This window comes from Polypterus senegalus, chromosome 8, assembly GCF_016835505.1.
Source record: "Polypterus senegalus isolate Bchr_013 chromosome 8, ASM1683550v1, whole genome shotgun sequence".
In the NCBI taxonomy this organism is placed as follows: Eukaryota; Metazoa; Chordata; class Cladistia; order Polypteriformes; family Polypteridae; genus Polypterus; species Polypterus senegalus.
In genome coordinates this window covers 117001398-117022502 of record NC_053161.1, presented here as the reverse complement: position 1 = coordinate 117022502, position 21105 = coordinate 117001398, and the positions used below count along the sequence as shown (strand labels likewise).

The following is a 21105-nucleotide window of genomic DNA, read 5'->3' as shown; positions in this document are numbered from 1 at the left end:
TTTGCACAAGGAAATAAACACATAAATGATACATACCAAACCTATTACAAGAACTCTATATTACATTTACCTATTTACCTATTTACCTATTACATTTACCTTACAAAACTATTTGAGGACCCACAATCTGCTGCTGAGTTATTTCTCCTATTGTATCCCTCCCAAAACTCTGACAAAATGATGCAATGCCAAACACACTGAATATGAAGTGTAAAGAAGCTAGAAGATCAAAAAGCTCAGTTCACTAGGTCAAGACATCTGGTGGTTACAGGGTGACCCTTCTCTGGCTGGTTGCCCTATTGTGAGAGCAGTCAAGACGGAGCTTTAGCCACACCACAGCTTTTAGAGCTACCAGCATGCACTCAGATAGAGACCTGCTGTGATAAGCCATTAACATTTTGTGACCTTCTCTGTGCTATTTAAAAATATTATACTAATGTTTTGGGAAGCACTTTGAAGTTCTGGAGATCTTTTTGATGACTTCATATAATATGGATAGAAAGACCACTACTACCAATGCTTTTCAGTTACCTGTCACTGTGATCTCCATTATTTGCATTAAACATCGTGGTTTTAACCTTGCAACAAATGATAGTTAGGTTAAATACAAATTAAAGTAGATTAAAAGCTACAACTGAAAAATAGTGTCATGAGCAAAGACTCTGCTTATTTTACCAGGCAGCAAGACTAAGGGAACTCCGGTTTAAAATGCAACTCAACTAACACTCGTTAATAGACTTTTGTTTAAAATATTCATTAAATATATAGTTTTAAATTCACCTGTCAGTAAAAACTTGATACTGACTCATAACTTTCTATTGAAATCATGATAATTTTTGCAGTAGCACTTTTTATCAATGTTTCATAAGAATATAAAATATGAAACAGCAGATAAGGCAACTTAATTAATGAGAAGTTAACAGCATTTTATGTGAACTTTATAAAGCAAGACATTTATTCTCTATAAGTAAATGGTAATCACCCTATGGCATTTACTCACATTCACTTTATAATATATTAGAGAGCTGATAAAAGAGAGAAAGCAGTATCCACACATTAGGTCTGCTATCTCTGTTCTGTGCAATTTTGTGTTATCTGGAAACCATAATGGAGATCTCTCTAATGATATACTATTTAATAAAAACAGAATGTTAGGTGTCCCTTAGAAAACTGAGCTATGTTGGTATATAGGGGGGAACCCCTGTGCCCCATATCTCCAGAGTCCTTCACTGAAATCAAAGATTAGTCAGTGTCTGAAGTTTACTGCACAGATTCTCCATATGTCTGAATAAATTGCTTCTCACATGGATATCAGGTTAACCGTTGACCCTAATTTGGACCGGCATGAGTAAGTGTGAGTGTGCGTATATATGCACTCTGGCTTCCCTTCTAGGGTGGGTTTCTACATTAAACCTGACGCAGCCATCTATACATACAACATTAGAAAATGAATGTCTGCACTTTCTAACACAATTCTGTGGATCTCTTGAAACATCTAAATTTCTTCTGGGGGATTCCAACTTCAGATCATACATCTACCAAACCCACTTTATCCTAAGCAGGGTTGCAGGGCAGCTGAAACCTTTCCCAGCAATCATAGGGTGCAAGGTAGGAACAACACTGGACAGCAAACACAACCTATCCACCTAATCTACATGTCTTTTGACACTACCAGCATTTCCTTTAACCAAGAAGTTTTAGTTTAATTTAAAATTCAATAAATTTAACATCTTTATATTGTATGGTGGCAAATTTGTGAATTGGTTAGCAATACTACAGTTCCAGGAATGCTGGGGCAGGCACTGCCTATGTAAAGTTTACCCATTTACTCTCGATTATAGAGAAGCTTCATGATTAAGAATATGTTGTGTTCTATAGATGTTCCTGTCCTACAGCACCCAAGTGACAACTTTGCCAATTGTTATCTGGGCGGCCCTCTACAATGACAACAGAATACAAGCTGCATGTAGATGATATCCTGGCCTGTCTCTGAAACTAGAACTCTAGTATTCTGGAAAAAGAGGCAAAACTTCCAACAATGTCTTTCATTTTAATTCAAAGCTGCGCCACAAGAGCAGTTATTTAGACAATGCTTTTATCTAATGACGTAATTGAAAAAATGTATCAGGCTTCAGTGCATCTGTATTCATTAATAGGCCAGGATTTGATCCTGGGACTCTGAAGCTGTAAGACAGCAACAATAACTTCTGGTAGCCCTTGGAACATTGCTGATAATAATTTTTGAGAAGTATCTTTATGGTAAAAATCTGAGCTTCCATTAGTGATTTGTAACAATAAGCAAAGGTTTATGCTCATACTTTGCTTTAACACAGAGTAGGAGTGAAGCCAAATTCATTTCGGTTTTCCGCTTAGCATTTCTGTGTGATGGCCTCTTAATGGACAAAAGGAAAACAAGACCTACAGTACTTTGTGTATTATCCACAGTAAAGAGATCAATTTTCAGCACTTAGCAGTAGGATTCTGTTTAGCTGTCACTCTTTTTTCCTGTAGTCTAATTGTATTGAGACTTTCAAAAAGGAATGCTCATTTTCACAAAGCAATAAAGGAATAAACTTTTAAATAAATAATATGCTAAATTCTTCTTATTACATTTCAGATACTGTAAATGATTTATGAGCATTATATAGCATCAATCGAGCCATTGTCACTTCTTACTCAATCCAATTGAGGATCATGCATAGCCAGAGCCTGTCCTGGTATCATTATGTGCATGGCAGGATGGGGATAGTTCACTAGTCCATTACAGGGTGTACTTGCCACACAAAGGGCACTCAACCAAACCTGAGCATGTCTGGGATGATGGATCAAAACAGAGTACCTGAAACTTCAGTACTACACAATAATTACAGAATTTTCTAATAATTTACATTATGTGTCCTGTTTAGGTAACGATAATGCATTAGATATTGCTACTTATTTCACACAACAAGTACATGGTGAAAATGTCTGATCACATTATAGCAAGACAAACAATTACTGTGTAATTCAGGCATGGGTACACTGTAAAATCGGAGAATTAATGTGTAATGTTACTAAAAATATGTAACCAAACAATTAAGAAGCATCACCTGCTGGGTTTATATATCATACTTAGACTTCCAAGACAGGTTCTTGCTCCCCACAAAACTGAAATGGAATGAATAAGACATACTCTTTATTTATCTAATAAATCTAATTGAAGTAAGTGAACTTTTCCTCTATGATAATGGCTGCTCAAGTAGTCTATTGAAGTCTATTGTTTGGATTTTTATTGAAAATAGTTTTTTGACTTTTTATGCATAAACGTAGTCTGCAAATTCAGAGTTAATAAGTATTGCAAAAACTTCACGTATTCATATTGTGACATGCTTGTTCACAAGGTTGCTCACTGTTTCTCTCTGTCTAATCTGAAGTTTGCGATTATTGTATTTATAAACTACAGCAATTTAACAAAATCATGTGCAAGTACTTTAAAAACAAATGTGCATCTCCTTTGGCTGCTTCTTAGTTCACTTCACTATCATTTTAGTTATTAACCTACTCATAAATTCTTTTCTTCATTTTTAGCATTATTTTTCTTCCAGTTTGTTAGGTTTTGTACATCCCACCTTTACAAATTTAATTGTATAATGGCAGGCAGTGTGGCTAAGGCTTTGGACTTCAAACCCTGAGGTTGTGGGTTCAAATCCAACTACTGACACTGTGTGAAAATGAGCAAGTCACTTCATTTGCATATGCTCCAATTGGAAAACCAAAAGAAATATAACCAATTGTATCACAGATGAAGGCTTCAGCCAAATAAGTAATTGTCTGAGGTGATTTTAATATCTGTGGTGGGCTGGCACCCTGCCCAGGATTGGTTCCTGCCTTGTGCCCTGTGTTGGCAGGGATTGGCTCCAGCAGACCCCCGTGACCCTGTATTCGGATTCAGCGGGTTAGGAAATGGTTGGTTGGTTGGTTGGTTGATTTTAATATTTACACTGATGTCCCAAGCTGCTCACTTGCTTCATAGTTAAAACTCATCGACAGCCTTCTAGACAGAGTATGTGAGCAAACCTACTAATTAATATGGTCATGTCTTGGATCTTATTATACTGAAGTGTCTGAACATTATATGGTACTAGTTGAATTTCTGTCTACCCCACCTGCCTCTGCTTAATCAGAATAATATAACGTTTAAAAGCATAATCTTCATTACCCTCTGACCTATCTCAACCTGCTCTTCAGTCCTTTTATACAATCATACACATTCAAACAGCCTTGACAGATGTGCCCCTGAGAAAGTACATACTCTTTCTTTCCATCTTTCATCCCCTGAGCTCAAGATCTTAAAAAGATTGTGCCACAGGTTGGAGTTTAGGTGGTGAAAGTCAGGGTAGGTAATCTGCTGGCATTTAGAGAACAATAGTATCATATTCTATTGCACTTATAAAAGCCAGATCATGTTACAGTTCTAAGCTCATAAACTGTGATAGTAGGAATCCTAGGTATTTGTTCTCTATAGTCAATTCTTTAATCAAGCCTGGTTATCTGAACTCACTGGATTTGTCAAGCAGTGTCCCTTCAGATCTCTCTTAGTAGCTTAAAGAGGTCTATGAAAAAGGCCTCTCTTGTATTGTTTTCCAACTAAGTTCTACTAGTTGCTCCTTATTTTCTTGCAGTTTGTCAATTTAACAGTACTATTATTAACATATCTTTGTTTTCTGCCAGAGAACCTGTTGCTTTTAACCATGCACAATCAATGAATACTAATATTTTCAGGTGGAGAAAGTACCAAAAATATTTCTTTATAAACATTTTGCTATTTTATGTTAGTCAGATCTATGTCAAGTAATTGGTCAAATTCAGCACACAATGTAAACTCACATTTATTTAATGTTTGGCCTTGGATGTAAAAAATGACTAAAGGAAAGGAAATCCACCCAGACACAAAAATACCGATGATGATAGAGTGAAAGAAAGCTTAAATTCCCTTTTAGTCAATGGCGATTTTAGCCAAGAGCAAGGTTTCCTTCAAATAAGAAAGAAAATAAAAAATGACAACCAAGCCAGTAATTTGATTAACTTACTTTCCCAACAGAGTTCTCAGTTTTCTCTGGACATTATTATTGTAAAATCCTGACAACAACATAAAACAATGTGCAAGTTAGCATTGAAGAGATACATTATTGGTCATCTCCAAGTACGTAGAATACTTCAACATGACAACACGTCTTTCATTTTTGTACCAGTAGTACTAGGGTGTTGTACCGTATTAGCCATTATGAATGTAGTGAGAAGTCAAGCAAAATGACACCTTCTATAGGCTAACTAAAACAAATTACAATATGCAAGCTTTCGAGGCAACTCAGCCCCCTTCTTCAGGCAAGATAATTGTGTGATTCCCTTTAAAACAGATGATTTATATCAAACAGTTGTTCCTAGAAAGTCACTTGAGGAGACAAAATAAAGCTAAACAGAGCTGTTATCAGTTAGATGATTGGTAAAAACAACACACACATACTTGTGAAACTTTTGAGATACCTCTAGAGTGCAGAAAGTAGCAAAGGATGCATGAGTTAAGTTATAAGCCCCAGAAAGGACAGTTTGGTTGTTGTGAGAGTAGGCATCACAGCCCTCTGTTGCAAAGATTAAGCCTCCTTGGACTACAAGCTGCTAGCTATAACAGCACTGTGGTCAGCCCTAGACTTTATTTGCTATACACAGTGAAATTAGCTGTTTGTGTAAAAACATTGTATTAGTGTTAGTAGATGCCGTTCATCAAACCAGTCAGCTTGTTGTCATCATGAGAATTTTCAATGTGGATTTTCCCATGCTTGATTATGCAATCATGGATGAAAACTTTGCTCATTTTAGGGTTAAGTCAATAACATTGTGGGGCTGCTGTGTTTAAATTCTGCATACATGAGAGAGAGATTAGAAGCATGCGCTGATACAGCGCATTGCCACACCTACCACACGACAAACCCAGAATCCAGATTAGGACCCGAGTGCAGCCATGCGATAGGTGACACCTCAGCACCATACAAGTTCAGATGGAATGGAACCAGTGTGAGGTTTTTTATGGTGACTGGAGTGCCAATTCTGCCACCAACCCCCAGGTTTTTCCCTGCAGGTTGAAGGGCCAACTTGCATGTTTGGATGCAGATTAACATCATACCCAAGACAGAGTAATTGCAGGTTAAGGACCTTGTTCAAGGGCCCAACAGAGCAGAGTCCCTTTTGGCATTTACAGGATTTGAACCAGCAACCTTCCGATTGCCAGTGCAGATCCCTACCACTCTGCCCACCTCCGCGTACATGAGGTTTTACTGTTATATGTTAAGAAGATTGGTACTCAATTGCAGATAGAGTTACACTGACTCATTATCAGGACTAAGGAAGCAGTTGCGTTAAAGGAAGAATTATAATGAATGCATGGGAGTATCGCCACTTGATGTACTGTAGTCTGAGCAACTTGTAGAGCCAGAAAAATTGAGTCCTTCACTGTTCTGCTGATTTGATACAAAAATGGGTAGGTGTTTATGGAGTCCAGAAATGTGCAGTCAATGTGACCCACTAGTACGCTTTTTCAAGCACTTCATAGCCACCAAAGTGAATGCCATTAAACAATGGCCACAGTAATAAACCTGAACTCCTAACTTGGGCAAAAAAAACTATGGAATTTTTCTTAAAGCATGCAGACATTAGAACAAAGTGAGAATTCCATAATGTGTATGAATATAGCAGTTACTTCTGTTGATGCTTTGAGCGTCAAGAAGGATCCAGATGCTCTTGTGAGTTTTTACCTACTTACAAGAATGTCCAAACCTAAGTAATGCTTTGACAAGAAAAAGTAATTCAGCCTAAACTAGGTTATCAATGTCTACAAATTTAATTTTTCCAAAAAAATGTGATTTAAAGATCTCCAAAATACTTCTATTTACTACTTGGTAATTTCTTCTATTTATTTGTTTTATGTTAAGAATTACCTTATGAGCAGCTAATATCTGTGCCCCTATCTTCTTATTGAAGACTTCAATTAAAAATAGTAGGTTGAACCCGCCATAATAATACTTTTCATAATTTTAAACACTTCTATCATGTTACTGCTTAATCTTCAACTACTTAAAATGAAAATATCTGTGCTCTTTCAATCTTCCATCATGGCTCATAGTAGCTTGCTTTGACTGTGTCTAAAGCTAATGTCTATTTTGAAATATGAAGACCAAAACTACAAAAGCATAAATGCATTGTATCCCAGTGTGCCGTGTAACCCAACATCCTATTTGCCCTCTTAATCTCTTCTGTAGATTATCTGGTAGTGAAAAGAGACTTGCAAGTCATCTTCATATAGTGTATGTTCACATTTCATACTTACCATTATATACCTATGTTAAATATTTTTACTTTCTGTGCATAAAACCCATATTTATTTACATAAACCTGTCAAAGTTTGAATTCTGTCTAAAAGTTTGCTGTTATCCACCAATCTCCCTAATTTAGCATCATCTGCAAATTAACAAACTTATGAGTTACAGTATATCCTTTTCTAGAGTATTTACTTAAATTGAAAAAGAGCAGCAGGCTCAGCACTGTACAAGAGACTTAGTTTTTAATATCAATTAATTTAAAATCAGAGTAAACAGTATTGTATTTTGTGCTGGTTTGCTACATTCCTAATAAAACACCACCACATTTGTGAAACATTTTCCCCTGTTTAAACCCATGCTGTTCACTCATGTACCTAATAGGCATTGCTGAACTTTTTCTTTGATAATTACTTTAATTAAATTTACCTATGGTATGTATTAAACTGGAATATAGTTACTAGGCATGATCAAAGCACATTTTGAGACATAATGGGATGATGCTTGCTAACGTGTAGACTTTGGGAAATCCCCATTGATCAGTCCACATAAAACAGCAGAGAGTTAACATCTGTCAGACATCTGAATTTACAACATAACTTACATGCATCTCTAGTGATGAAAAATGATTAATAACTAGCTAACATAGCTGAAATACCTGGTGTTGCCCGGGAGGAAAATAAAGTGTTTTTTTGTTTTAATCGTTTGAGAAATATATAATCAAAACAAACACAAGTTTAAAAATAAAAATAGATTAACAAACAATGAAGACTCACTAATGTGCTTGGCTTGTGGTCTTGTATGTATGTTATCATCCAGTTGACGCTCAGAACCGGCAACTCTATTTAATTTCAAAAGCAACAGGAGTGTGGTGGCGCTCAAACATAAAGAATGCTGGCAGTCGCCTCCAGTTCACCCTCTGGTGCTCGTTCTGAGTATCAACTGGGTGTTAACATGCATACAAGACCGCAAGATCACACCCCACCCTACCCAGAAGGGGGTGGATTGTGGCTGACTTAACCCTACATTATTTTTAGCCGACCAATGAGAAACATGTTTACCAAGTTTCATGAAAATTGCTGTAGCCGTTGGGAAGTTATGCTGGAACATACATACACACATTGACTTTTATTTATATAGATGACATGTTGTCATGGAAGTCTGTTGGCAACAGCAAATTCATTTATTCTTACAGAATTAAATTAAAAAGGAGAAGATGAAACAGGCAGTTTTCTTCTTCTTGTACTGCACTTTGGAAAATCTGTTTCAGTATTGTGCTCAGTGGATGAGTCTTTGAAAACAGTCCAGCTTGTCATTTTAGAACAGTTTACAGTCACGTCTGCACTATGGCCAGGTGCTCTTCAAAGTTCCTTTATTAGGAGGAATTAAAGGAAGAAGACTCAGTCTTAGTCAAGTAAGGATGGGCAATTGAGCCTCACGCATGAAGAATAGAATAGCAGTGATTTGGAGACAATGGTAAAGCAGTGTGCTGAAAATTCACTGTTACCCTTTTAAATTAACATGAGTAAAGTCGCTGCCATGATACTGTACATTTTAGATAATTTACCGTAATTTACGAAAGGTTTCTGCAGTCTACAATATCTATGCGTAAGACATTGTTGATCCAAAAACATACAATGCCTGCTTTATCTTTGATAGCTGAGTTAGTTGTGTAACCAGTATAATTAGTTGAATTTAGAATTATTTATATTATATTGTTATGCTTTTTGGGGGGAACAAAATCATCTTGAACATAAAAACTATTCTTTTTTTTTAATGTACTTAACAGTACTACCTTATGCCTATATAGTATACTGTACATAATGTAATCTTGTAACACTCACAACCAGTCGGGAAGGAACAACACCAGTACACATTTCTGGAGTTTGAAACTGGTAAGCTTTTATCGATAGCTTCCCAGCTAAACTCCCACTGTCTTAGCCGTGGAAGACATGTTTATCTCCTCAGACTCTATTAACTCCTTCACACTGCTCGTCTTCTGCCTCAGTGTTACGGCCCCAAAGCACACCACTATTTGGCTCTCATTCCCCTCTACTTGCTCATTCACTCTGCACTGCTCCCGCACACCATCCTGCTCCTTCTCCCCACCACACGTGCCACTACTGCCCAATGTGTTCTCCCAGCACCAACAAAGCAAGCACTCCTTCCAGTATCTTCCACCATTTCTTCCAGAGCCTCCTCCTCCCACTGAAGTGTTTTATTTGCATATTGCTCTGCATCTTCTGCAAGCACAGTGCTCAGTGGCTCTCCAGCCAAATGGCCCTCTGAGTCTCCAGCCGGATCTTTACAATATATTGTAATAGGAGTAAGGACTGAGTCTAAAGAAATGGTTGGGTAACAACTGTGAACATAAATGGAATTACAGCTGTCCAGATCTGTTTGAATAGCTCAGTTGAGCAGGTCTGGCTTGGTGGATCTCCATCTTGCGGTTGACTCGAGATGCCTCCTTCCATGGATTCTATTTGAAGTTGTGTGGCTGCTTATAGACACGACTGGAGCTGACTCTGCACAGGGTGTCAGTTTGTCATTGAGGGCCATTCATGTAGGCATCCATACTGGGTCGGTTTAGAGTTTCCAGCTTGCCTGTCCTACAGGAATCAAAAAAACAGAGAGACACTACACAGACGGTAACCAGAGTAGGATTTGAACCAAGGAGCAATGAAGTAGCAGTACTGGCACTTGTTTCACTATGTTCCAAAGGTACTTATTTAATATTACCCTTATAGGGCTGAGCTTTGTATGTGTTTTTTACCTACAGTGACCGAGTAGAAGCTGGCATGTCCTCAGAAGGTCTGACGGCTCCAGAAGCAGAAGCACGTTTGCTGGAAGTTTGTCATGGACCATTCTTACGTCTACAAGCAGCTTTCAGGTACTATTTTTTGACAGTGAGAAATATTGTTGTTTTCTACAGTGAACACCTTTCCAGAAATACAGTGCTAGCAAAACAGCAGAGGCAGGCAAGGAACACAGTAAGTCATAGGGAGGGACTGAACAAATGGGCTTGTAGTTTCACATCCAGCACAGACACTACTGTATAGCATCACACCACAACAAAAATATCAAGTTTAAAGTTTAAATAAAATTTAAACAGTTTAAATATTTAAAAACAGGAAAAAATATGAATTTGGAGCTCTTTGAGTAACCACATCACAGTGTCTTTGTCTCAAATTTAAATCCAGTTAGCCTGCAGCTAAACCCAGTCCTTAAAACTGGTAGTTACTGTGCACCCTCTATACCAGTGTTTAGCAACTGAGTCAATTTTTTACATTTTCTAATAGTAAAGACTAGCTTTATCATGGCACCAGAGAGTGGTAGCATGTTGCATTTTGCAATTTGCAAGCAGAAATGTAACTATAATCTGCACACATGATGATGCAACTACTAATACAACACTTTTTTAAAAAGTTCAATCAATAAAAGCTCTCAAAAGTTATACAATTTATGCTTAGGATGAAATATCAAAATATGACAGTGAAATGCCCCTTTAGCCAGTTAATATTAGCTTTTGGGTTCTAACGTTAAAAAAAAAAAAAAAAGTAAAACTACAACTAAAGGATTCACAATATAGTTTGGAGGCTGTGTTTTATAATTTGCTGTCAGGACAGACCTGAGGTCTCAGCACCTTGGTCTTAGTGAAGATGCAAAAGTCATACATAAAGAAAGCCATCAATAGTAAAACCATCTGCTCATCACTAGCCACAGCTTGCTTTTCTGGGTGATGAGCAACATTTACTGACGTCTCTCAAGGTCCCCCTTATGGTGGAAGTGAATGGTGATGTAATGCCGTCCGGAACAAACAAGACCCTGCTGGGATCAGACCAAATTCTGTATACTCTAAACAATGAATGTCTGCTGTACTGAAAGATACTGTTACTGGAAATAAATAGGCAGTTATGCTGTCACTAATAATTAAAAGGAGCTGGTGCACTGCCATTGACCCATGATTGACAACTTAATACCAAAGCTGTAATTTATAACCAGGAAGAGTATTGTCCAACACCTCACCTACGGTAATCCTGAAACAGAATATTGGTAACTAAGTCAACAGTGAAGAATAGTCCTGAAGACATTTACAGAGATTCTAACTTTACAATTGCTTTCTCATTAATTGTACCATTCAAGACTGTATTTTTTGTTTCAGTGGCTAAAGTACAATTTGTAAGGATGGGATAATGACTTTGGTTTACTAAAGCAGCAAATTCATGACTATTTGAAAAAAAAAAAATTCATAAAATATATTGTGCTGTTGTTTAAAAACAGGTGATTTTTTCCTAGTACTAGTGAGCACTGGTTTATGCGAACAAACGTGTCTGCCCAGTGTTCCTGAAATTGGATGGATGCGTTTCACACGTGGCTTATGTAACAAAAGCAGTCAAGTTTACTGATAACACCACTCTTGGAGAGCTCATCTCAAAATAGTTTGTATATAGGAATAAGGTACCCAAACCTTTGCAAATGTTATATTTTAAATAATCTAGAACTGAATGAAATGAAAATAAAAGAACATGCAATGGACTTTAAGCATGGCTAAAGATCACTCAAGATGAAGATGAAGACTTCACATTCCTGGGAACCACCATTTCTAACACTCTAACATGACTGGCCAATGTATCTGTAAAAGATCAACAAAATGAAGTATTTAACAACTAAAAATATTCCAGATGTCACAGAACAAAAAGATCTTTTTTCTACAGCTCTGTTACTGAAAGCATTTTGATCTTCTCCATTACTGAATGGTTATGGGAAAATCCGTTTGAGGACAAGAAACATCTAGAGAGAGTTGCACCTTAAATCATTGGTTGCCGCTTCCACTATGGATTCACTTCATTTGTCTAGATTGTAACATAAATTCCTTAAGATCTTACCTGCCTGTTGCTTGTTGCCCAACCTAATTTGCTTGCCCTGTAATTATTTATGGGGTACGTCATGCAAACCCAAGGTGTTTGCACATCTTGAGGTTGCACTTGTGTTCATAAACAAAAATTAAATATTTTAAGAGCTTTTTGAAAATTTTGAACTCGTGAAAAATGGATTGTGGATGTATATTGATGAGCTTAGTATGAGCTTTACCAAATTCAATTCAAATTATGCTGTTATGTAAATAACATATATTTATTTGTGTCCTCTCTGATGGGCTCATCATAGGTTTGTTCTTGCTCCTACCATGTTCAGTACTTACATGGACTGAGTGCTGGGCAGGGTAATGGGGTCCAGTGGCTGTGGGGCATCTTTTAATGCAGAAAGATTCACTGATCTTGACTTTGCTGATAATGCTGTGATTTCTGAATAGGACTCTGGAGTGTAGAGAGACTAAGTGAGGAGTCTGAGTGTCCGGGCTTGCAAGTCTCCTGGATAAAAACCAAGGTCCAGGCCTTTAATGACCTCTTGGGCACAGCCGTCAGCTGTGTGTCTGTCTACGAAGAGTGTCAACTACTTCAAGAGGTTAACTTATCTCGACAGTGACATTCATGTCTCTGGTGACTCTTCCTATGAAGTCAGTAGTCAGATTGAGAGAGAGCCTGGAGGGTCATGAGGTCACTAGAAAGAGGTGTGTGGCGCTTTCAGTATCTTTGCAGAAGGACAAAGTTCTGAGTCTTTAGAGTCCTGGTGCTTCCTGTTTTGCTATATGGTTGCATGACATGGAAGCTATCCAGTGTACCTGCATTGAGAGGGAGCATCAGTTGTAGCAGAACAGCCATGTGGCACAAGCCCTGGAGAGTGATTTGGCTCGCAGATACCTCATTGTTGAGGACCCAAGCAGCTGGACCAGGCCAAAGAGGATGCCCACGTAACACCTGGCTGCGGCAGATAGATGGTCATTTCCAAGGGTGGGACTGGACCACGTGTCTGCCTGGGGGGTTGCCAACCAGGATTCTGAGCTGTTTCACCATGTGGTGGATGTGGCATGCTCCCCAACCTGACCTGACCTGTCTACTCTCTGATTTCTTTTATAGATGCAATCCATTTAGTAACATTTTCTTCTGTTTTCATGTGGTCTTTTTTGACTAATAACTAGTATTGATGATGTTTTAAAACAAATGTGTCAAACTTCTCTTTGTATGTCGTAACATTTTTGAGCTCACTTAATCCCATTTGGTCAATGTGAGACAAAGTATCGCACACAAGAGGAGGACAATGTTTCACACAGAATGACATGAGTATATGATGGCTTGGCTTTTCTTAGGAACAGAGGCTTGCATTAATAAATGAAAGGTCAGTCCTAACAATGAAAGATTTAGTTCAGGATTTTCACACTAAACAAAATGTGCAAGCATTCAACAGTTTAGTGATATAACCTTACCTGGCGGAATACGTAAAACTAAGTAAAAACATAGAAAGAGCTTCTGGTAGGTAGTCCACTTTGTACTTTTACTATAAGACACTGCCTAAACCAATTCTTTTTCAAAGACTTTTCATGTGAGTATAATAAATTTAAATTTTTATTGTTGCCTTTTAATTATTCTGTGGTTTTAGGAAAATTGATGTGGCAGAGGATGGTTTTGTTAACGTTCAGCAGTTTAAGGAAGTCATTGAAAAGACATTTGTAATATCTCTGACGGAAGAACACCTTCAAAGTGCAACAATTTTGATTGGAGATCCTGCAGCAAACCTCATCTCTTATACTAAATTTTTTGCTCTGTTTCAAAACAGGTAATTTGACGTTTCTGTTTTTGTTTTGAAAATGCTGTGCTGGGTGGTATTGTTATTAAGAAAGGTAAAGGATGATGGCCTTGTCTGATAATAAAAAACCTTTGTTCAGCTAGAAATATTAAAGGTTTTCAAACAAAGATATGCTGGTTGTATTTATTATATGTTGGAGAGAGACAGAGAAAAGAAGAGATATATTCAGATATAGGAACAGACCACATTCTACCTTAACTTTTCCACTTTGAGGTATGACAAGAAATTGGTTTGGTCATGGTTTGTTCAGCAATCCCTCAGAGAGAAAAAAAAATATAAGGGAAACAAAATGGGAACCACACTTTGCTTGATTTCATCTGTTTCTTTGTGCTTTTTGAAAAGAGACATAACATATCAGGAACAAGCACATGGCCAAGAAACACATTTTTTGTTTATTTTTCCATCACAAGCAACACTAAAGTAAGGGTTATTTGCTAGTTGATGACATAAAATTGACACAAATACGTGTACTTAGCTAATATGGTGGAAATTCCTACAGTTCTACTTGTGTCTCAGATCAGACATTCCATGTTTTACTTAACATTCTCAATGAGTCTGCAGGTCAGTACGCATTAAGTATTAATCCATTTTTTTTTCAAAAGGCAAGTAAAGCTTCCTTGAGGGTTTTGCTTGGAATAGATAAAAACTTCTGTGACTGAGCCATCAGCCTTCTTCACAATTGTGATAGCTCTTGATGTTGGTTGACAAGCAGCATAACAGGATGTTGTTATAATGTTTTTTGAGCTTCTGTAAAAAGCTAAATTTCTCTTTTGGGACAGACTATCCCATCTGTCTATCTGTCCCTATCTATCCATTTCAGCATAACTTTCTCAAGCTTGCTTAATCCAGGGGTGGCGGAGGGCCCATCCCAGCAGTACTGGGCACAAGGCAGGAATCAGTCCTGAATGGGGTGCCTGTTCATTGCAGTGCACACTGCTACATGCACTCATAGTAAATTGAGAGATGCCTACCATTAGAACATACAAAATTTGACAAATGAGAGAAGACCATTCAGTACATCAGGTTTCTGTTTCAGCTACATGTCTCAGTAGTTTGTTTCAGATCACTACAAGTCTAAAGTAAAGAATTGCTTCCTGGCTTCAGTCATAAATGCTTTTCCTCTTAATTTCAATGGGTGTCCATCTATCCATTATCCAACCAGCTATATTCTAACTACAGGGTCACGGGGGTCTGCTGGAGCCAATCCCAGCCAACACAGGGTGCAAGGCAGGAAACAAACCCCAGGCAGTGAGCCAGCCCAACGCAGGGCACGCACACACACACACACACACACACACACACACACACACACCAAGCACACACTAGGGACAATTTGGAATCTCCAATACACCTAACCTGCATGCCTCTGGACTGTAGGAGAAAACCCACGCAGACACAGGGAGAACATGCAAACTTCATTGGTGTCCTTGAGTATGTAATTCAAAATTTAGTGAAAAGAATTCTGCTGGATCTTCTCTATCCTTTGAGAATTCTGTAGAGCTGAATTCGGTCCCCTTGAAGTCTCCTCTGCTTGAGAATGAACAGGTTCAATTCTTCGTGTCTGTCACAGTAGGACATAAGTGGGACTTAAGTCCAGGGACGAATTTGGTTGCCCTCCTCTGCCCAGCATCAAGTGCTGCTCTGTCTTTCTTGTAGTGTGATGATCAGAACTGCACACAATATTCCAGATGCGGTCTTACTAGCACATTGTACAGTCTGAGCAGAATGTCCATTGAGTTAAATTCAACAGTTTTACAGTATAACTTAATATTTTATTTGTGTTTGTAATTGCTTCTGCTCGTTTCTTATAAAGAATGAGTGATGTACATGATCAGTCTTAAAAGCACTTCCCCTTAATTTCTACTGATGTCCTCGAGGATGCGATTCACAGTTTAGTCAAAAGAATTCTGCATTTCCCCTTAATTTCCATTTTAACCTAATATGCAGATCTTTAGGGTGTGTAATGAAAACTGAACTAATTGAAGAAAAATCAGTTACACTGACATGTTGAGAACATTCCTGAATGTACACAGACGGTAAGCAAACATTGGAGCTGTTAGGCAAAAGTGCTTATGACTATGTCAGTGTGCTAGATATACAGTATACTCTCTTAATTAACAGTTTGAAAAGGGTAATCCTAAAAATAGATTTTCAATAATGCTTTTTTAGTGCAAATTTTAGCTTTTATTATTACAACCAAAGTTTTATTTTTCTATTTTTACTTTAAGACAAAATAGGCATAAAGCCAAAGTCATTTCTCTTTAAACTTAGCATGATGCTTTTTGATGGCTTCTTAAAGGACAAAAGGTAAAACGAGTTAAAGTACCTTCTTTATTATTCATATTAAAATAATCGATTTTCAGCACTTAACAGTGGGATTCTGTTTAGTTCTCACTCTTTTTTCCTATACAGTACTCAAATTCTATTGAGTTCCAAAAATAAAAGTTAAAGAAGATTTCATTTTTTATGAAAGAAAAAAAATTCTTCTACATTTTATATAGTGTAGCTGATTTATGAGCATGATGTTACATCATTTATCCAGAGTCTCAACCTGCTTATTCCAGTTCAGGATCACAGGGAACCAGAGCCTGTCCTGATAACATTATATGCAAGGGAGGGTGGGAATGTTATTCCAGCAGGAATATTGTTCTCTGAAAGGTCATCAGCAGCTGAAACAGCGGTCTGCTTTCTCACAATTCCTTGCATGCACCTCTTTGCACTTTAACTTGCCTTGTGCACTGCCTGCCTGCACATTCACATCACCACTTCCACCTCGCACCTCTTATTTAGGGTCAGAGGTAACACCACCTGTGCTTACTCTCCCCTAGTTTGTCATCTGATCTAAGCCAGGATTCTTCTGGAAACTCTTCAGTGGCTAAATACCCAGGCCAATAGACATTAGCAGTGCCAGCATGTAAATTTGCTCTCGCCGCATTCCTCTTTTTTTTGGTACTCTTTATTAATCCTCGAGGGAAAGTGGTCTTTTCGTGTGACCTTTGGAGGTCAGAGTGCAGCGTCAGTCATTGTACAGCGTCCATGGAGCAATTTTCAGGCTAAAGGCCTTGCTCAAGGGCCCAACGTAGTAAGATCCTTTCTGGCAGTAACAGGATTCTGCGTTCTGCACCATAATAAACTGTGCCATGCTTGTCCACATTGAAAAAAAAAATCATTGCAGATGAGATTAAAAGGGTGCAACAATTTGTTAAAACGGTACAAATCTTTCTTGTGGTGAAACACAGTTTGATTTGCCAATTTTTTTGAGACTCGAAACGCTATCTTTCAATTTCACATAATTCACTTTGCTCAACACTAAACATAAACAGGCAATTCTCAGACCCACGTAGTTCATTTCAGAACTACAGTTGCCCAGAGCCCATTTTAGTAGCACTGGGAGCACAGCAGTTAACAGCCCTGGACAAAGCGCCAGTACATCAGAGGACCTTAATAGATGAGGTGGCTGTGCTATCCAGGGTCACACAGTGAGTCAGAAGGACAGATTAGACCAATAAACCCTCTGGTTCAAAGTCCCTACACCATATACCCTTTAATGATGATTAACTACACAATTTTTACTAACTGGTGTTTGTTTTTTCTTATCCCCAACAATAGTAAACAATGAGAATTCCACATGGTGCACTAAACACTAATAGTTTAAATGTTTTGGGATCAATCAATCAACATTTATTTATATAGCACATATTCATACAAAAAAATGTAGCTCAAAGTGCTTTACAAAATGAATAGAAAAATAGAAGACACAATAAAAAATAAACATAAGTCAACATTAATTAACATAGAATAAGTAAGGTCCGATGGCCTGGGGTGGACAGAAAAAACAAAAAAAAACTCCAAGAGCTGGAGAAAAAAAATAAAATCTGTAGGGGTTCCAGACCACGAGACCGCCCAGTCCCCTCTGGGCATTCTACCTAACATAAATGAAACAGTCCTCTTTGGATTTAGGGTTCTCACGGAAGGGTTTGATGATGATGGTAGACTTCTGCCTTTTAATCCATTCTTCATTGTTGGAGCATCATGAAGCTTTGAGTAGGTGGAGGTGGCGCAGGCCACCACCACAAAGACACCGGAAAAAGACACAGAAGAGAGAGTAGGGGTCAGCAGGGATTTTAGAGCCACTGTGAATAATTATTATGATGAATTGAACATACAGAGTATCAGTATTAAGTTAAAGTGAAGTTATAAAAAGGCCATGTTAAAGTAATATGTTTTCAGCAGTGTTTTAAAGTGCTCTACTGTATCAGCCTGGCGAATTCCTATTGGCAGGCTATTCCAGATTTTAGGTGCATAACAGCAGACGGCCGCCTCACCACTTCTTTTAAGTTTAGCTTTTGGAATTATAAGGAGACACTCATTTGAAGATCTGAGGTTACGATTTGGAATATAACGTGTCAGACATTCCGATATATAAGATGGAGCGAGATTATTTAAGGCTTTATAAACTATAAGCAGAATTTTAAAGTCAATCCTGAATGACAAAGGTAACCAGTGTAATGACATCAAAACTGGAGAAATGTGCTTGGATTTTCTTTTCCCAGTTAGGATTCTAGCAGCTGCATTCTGCACTCGTTGCAAGTGATTTATGTCTTTTTTGGGTAGTCCTGAGAGGAGTGCGTTACAGTAATCTAGTCGACTGAAAACAAACGCGTGAATTAATTTCTCAGCATCTTTCAATGATATAAGAGGTGAAAAAATGCTGTCCTAGTGGTCTGATGAATATGCGATTTAAAATTCAGGTTACAGTCAACAGTTACCCCTAAGTTTTTTACTTCTGTCTTAACTTTTAATCCTAGTGCATCAAGTTTATTTCTGATAACCTCATTGAATCCATTATTGCCAATTACTAAGATTTCAGTTTTCTCTTTATTTAGTTTGAGAAAATTACTATTCATCCATTTAAATACCAGTAAGACATTGTGTTAGTGTATCGAAAGATTATTTTCCACTAAATAAATGAGAATTCTGAGACATGGAAGAATGATAAAGGATTGAAATCAGCCATGATTTCTAACAATGGTGTAATTTCAAAATGTTTACAGTATATACTGTAGGTAGACTGTTTTTTTTCGTTTGCTTTATTTATGTATGTTTGTTACTTCACAGGCCATTGACCTCCGAACTAAAAGAAGAAGTAGAAAGGTCTGCATCTCTCATGCATGTTAAATTTCTGCCAGCCAGGATGCGTTACAGAGAAAGTTTTAAAGGAGACTGGGCCAGATACAGTCATGCTCAAAAGATTCGGTCACTACAGCAGGTACGCTTTTTCCCTAGACCATTAAATCTGTAATATCAAAACTGCCTTATTTTCTAAAATCAGGTTCATATGGTTTTAAAATGAGCCAGCACATTTGGACATCTATTGTAGTTTAAAACCATATTAATATTATTTTCAGTTTAGGATGATCTCTGAATTTTCTCATAGAGTGGATTCTTTAACACCAGTGTCTATGGAAAAGGTGACTTACTTTATGTAGTTACTCTATAGATGCAATTTTCTCCTCTTCAGTGGTGCACCATCACTTTTAACGCTTTACATTTGACATTAGTATCTAGTATCCACCTTAATAAAAGGGTAACTCTCCATTTGCCTATCTGTGTGTCCATCCGGTTGCTATGTCACTGTCATTCCAAGAGATGGCGCATCACAAACATTTTTAGCAATGAAATGCAGTGCATTAGAAACATTACCATTGCTTTTATGAATCTCATACCAAATGGCATACAACAGACGCATATGTGTTGCATGGTGCACTAGTCACTGCATTAGCTACTTAGATTTCAACCCATCAGCTAGTATACTGAATAAAGCTTAATCAATTTGTATTGTTAGGGTAGTTGGTGATTTTACGTTAGCATCCCTGTGGGAGCATGTAATGTAGATGTGTGTGTTGAGCATTACTTGACCAGCCTTGTTCCCAACACTGCATGGATACAATAGGCTGTTGTCCTCCATGACCCTAAAATGGATTAGGGGGGGTTTGAAAATTAATAGACTGATGTATTCCAAGCAAAGGGGATAGATTGTGTTAATGTCCTGTGTCAGTAGAACTGTAATCACTGTAAAGATGCTCTCATTTTAAAATGTCAATTTATTATCTATTATATTTCTCCCCATTGATAAAAAGACATGGCAGTCATTACATTTCAATGATTGCTCACTATATTTAACTAACTTTTTTTCCTTATAGTTGGAATTTGATGCACTTAATTTACTTTGTTGTTTAACATCTGGGATAAGCATACACATGTTTTTTAAATGTATTTAGTCTCCACTTTTATCCATGGGGATTTCTAAATTGCAGTTTCTTACATATTTGTGTAATCAGAACCCTGGCAGCTTAACTGACTAGCTCAGAGTTGCATGGTGAGAATGAATTATGAGCCTTGTGATTTACAGTTCAGCTCCTTAGCTACTAGACCGCAAGGTCTTGGAAATATAAGAAAATTCCACAGAAGAGATCCAAAGCCCTGCCTCCATTTGAACATACCTTACAGCTAAATTAGACAACAATCAAGCCACTGCTGACGGAGAGGGGTAGACTATTAGCACTCTGTAGATGAGATGAGATGAGAAAATCCAAAATTGGTCAGGTTCAGTCAGCACTTACACAAAGACAAAAAATGAAATACAGTTGTATCTGTTAAGACATTAAGTTATAACCAAATGCTTACTTCCCAGCTTATTGGGCTCAGTCTGCATCCCTAGTGTACACAGATCAGACCATAAACATTTTCACAAACAAGAGGTTTGTCTGGTTAGCTGTTAGCTATGTTATCCAAATAGCTCATCCAGTTAGCTTTTACAAGTTGCCAGGGTTTCTGCTTCAGCTATGTGAATCAATACAGGATCCTTTATGCGAGTTCCTTCAGTGCATCTGTTTTAATGTCCACCTTTGTCTTTGAGTGTGTGATTCATTGTGTAACTGGAAGGATTCTGCAGGATTAAAGTTATCAGCACAGTTAAAGCAAATATCATTGCATATTTTTTTCAGGATGACAACACAATATTGTTTTAATAACAATAATTGTTTAAATACCT

The 21105-nt window shown here is 37.6% G+C and overlaps 1 protein-coding gene across 2 annotated transcripts in view; it reads left to right on the top strand.

The window, feature by feature from the left end:
- The window catches only part of LOC120534249, a 125472-nt gene that overhangs the window by 91891 nt on the left and 12476 nt on the right, over positions 1 to 21105 (top strand). For both annotated transcript variants that reach the window (XM_039761683.1, XM_039761682.1), the window contains 3 exons: positions 10129 to 10239; positions 13845 to 14021; positions 19170 to 19320. In XM_039761683.1, coding sequence (XP_039617617.1) covers positions 10129 to 10239; positions 13845 to 14021; positions 19170 to 19320 — 439 coding nt within the window. The remainder of the gene's footprint in view (positions 1 to 10128; positions 10240 to 13844; positions 14022 to 19169; positions 19321 to 21105) is intronic.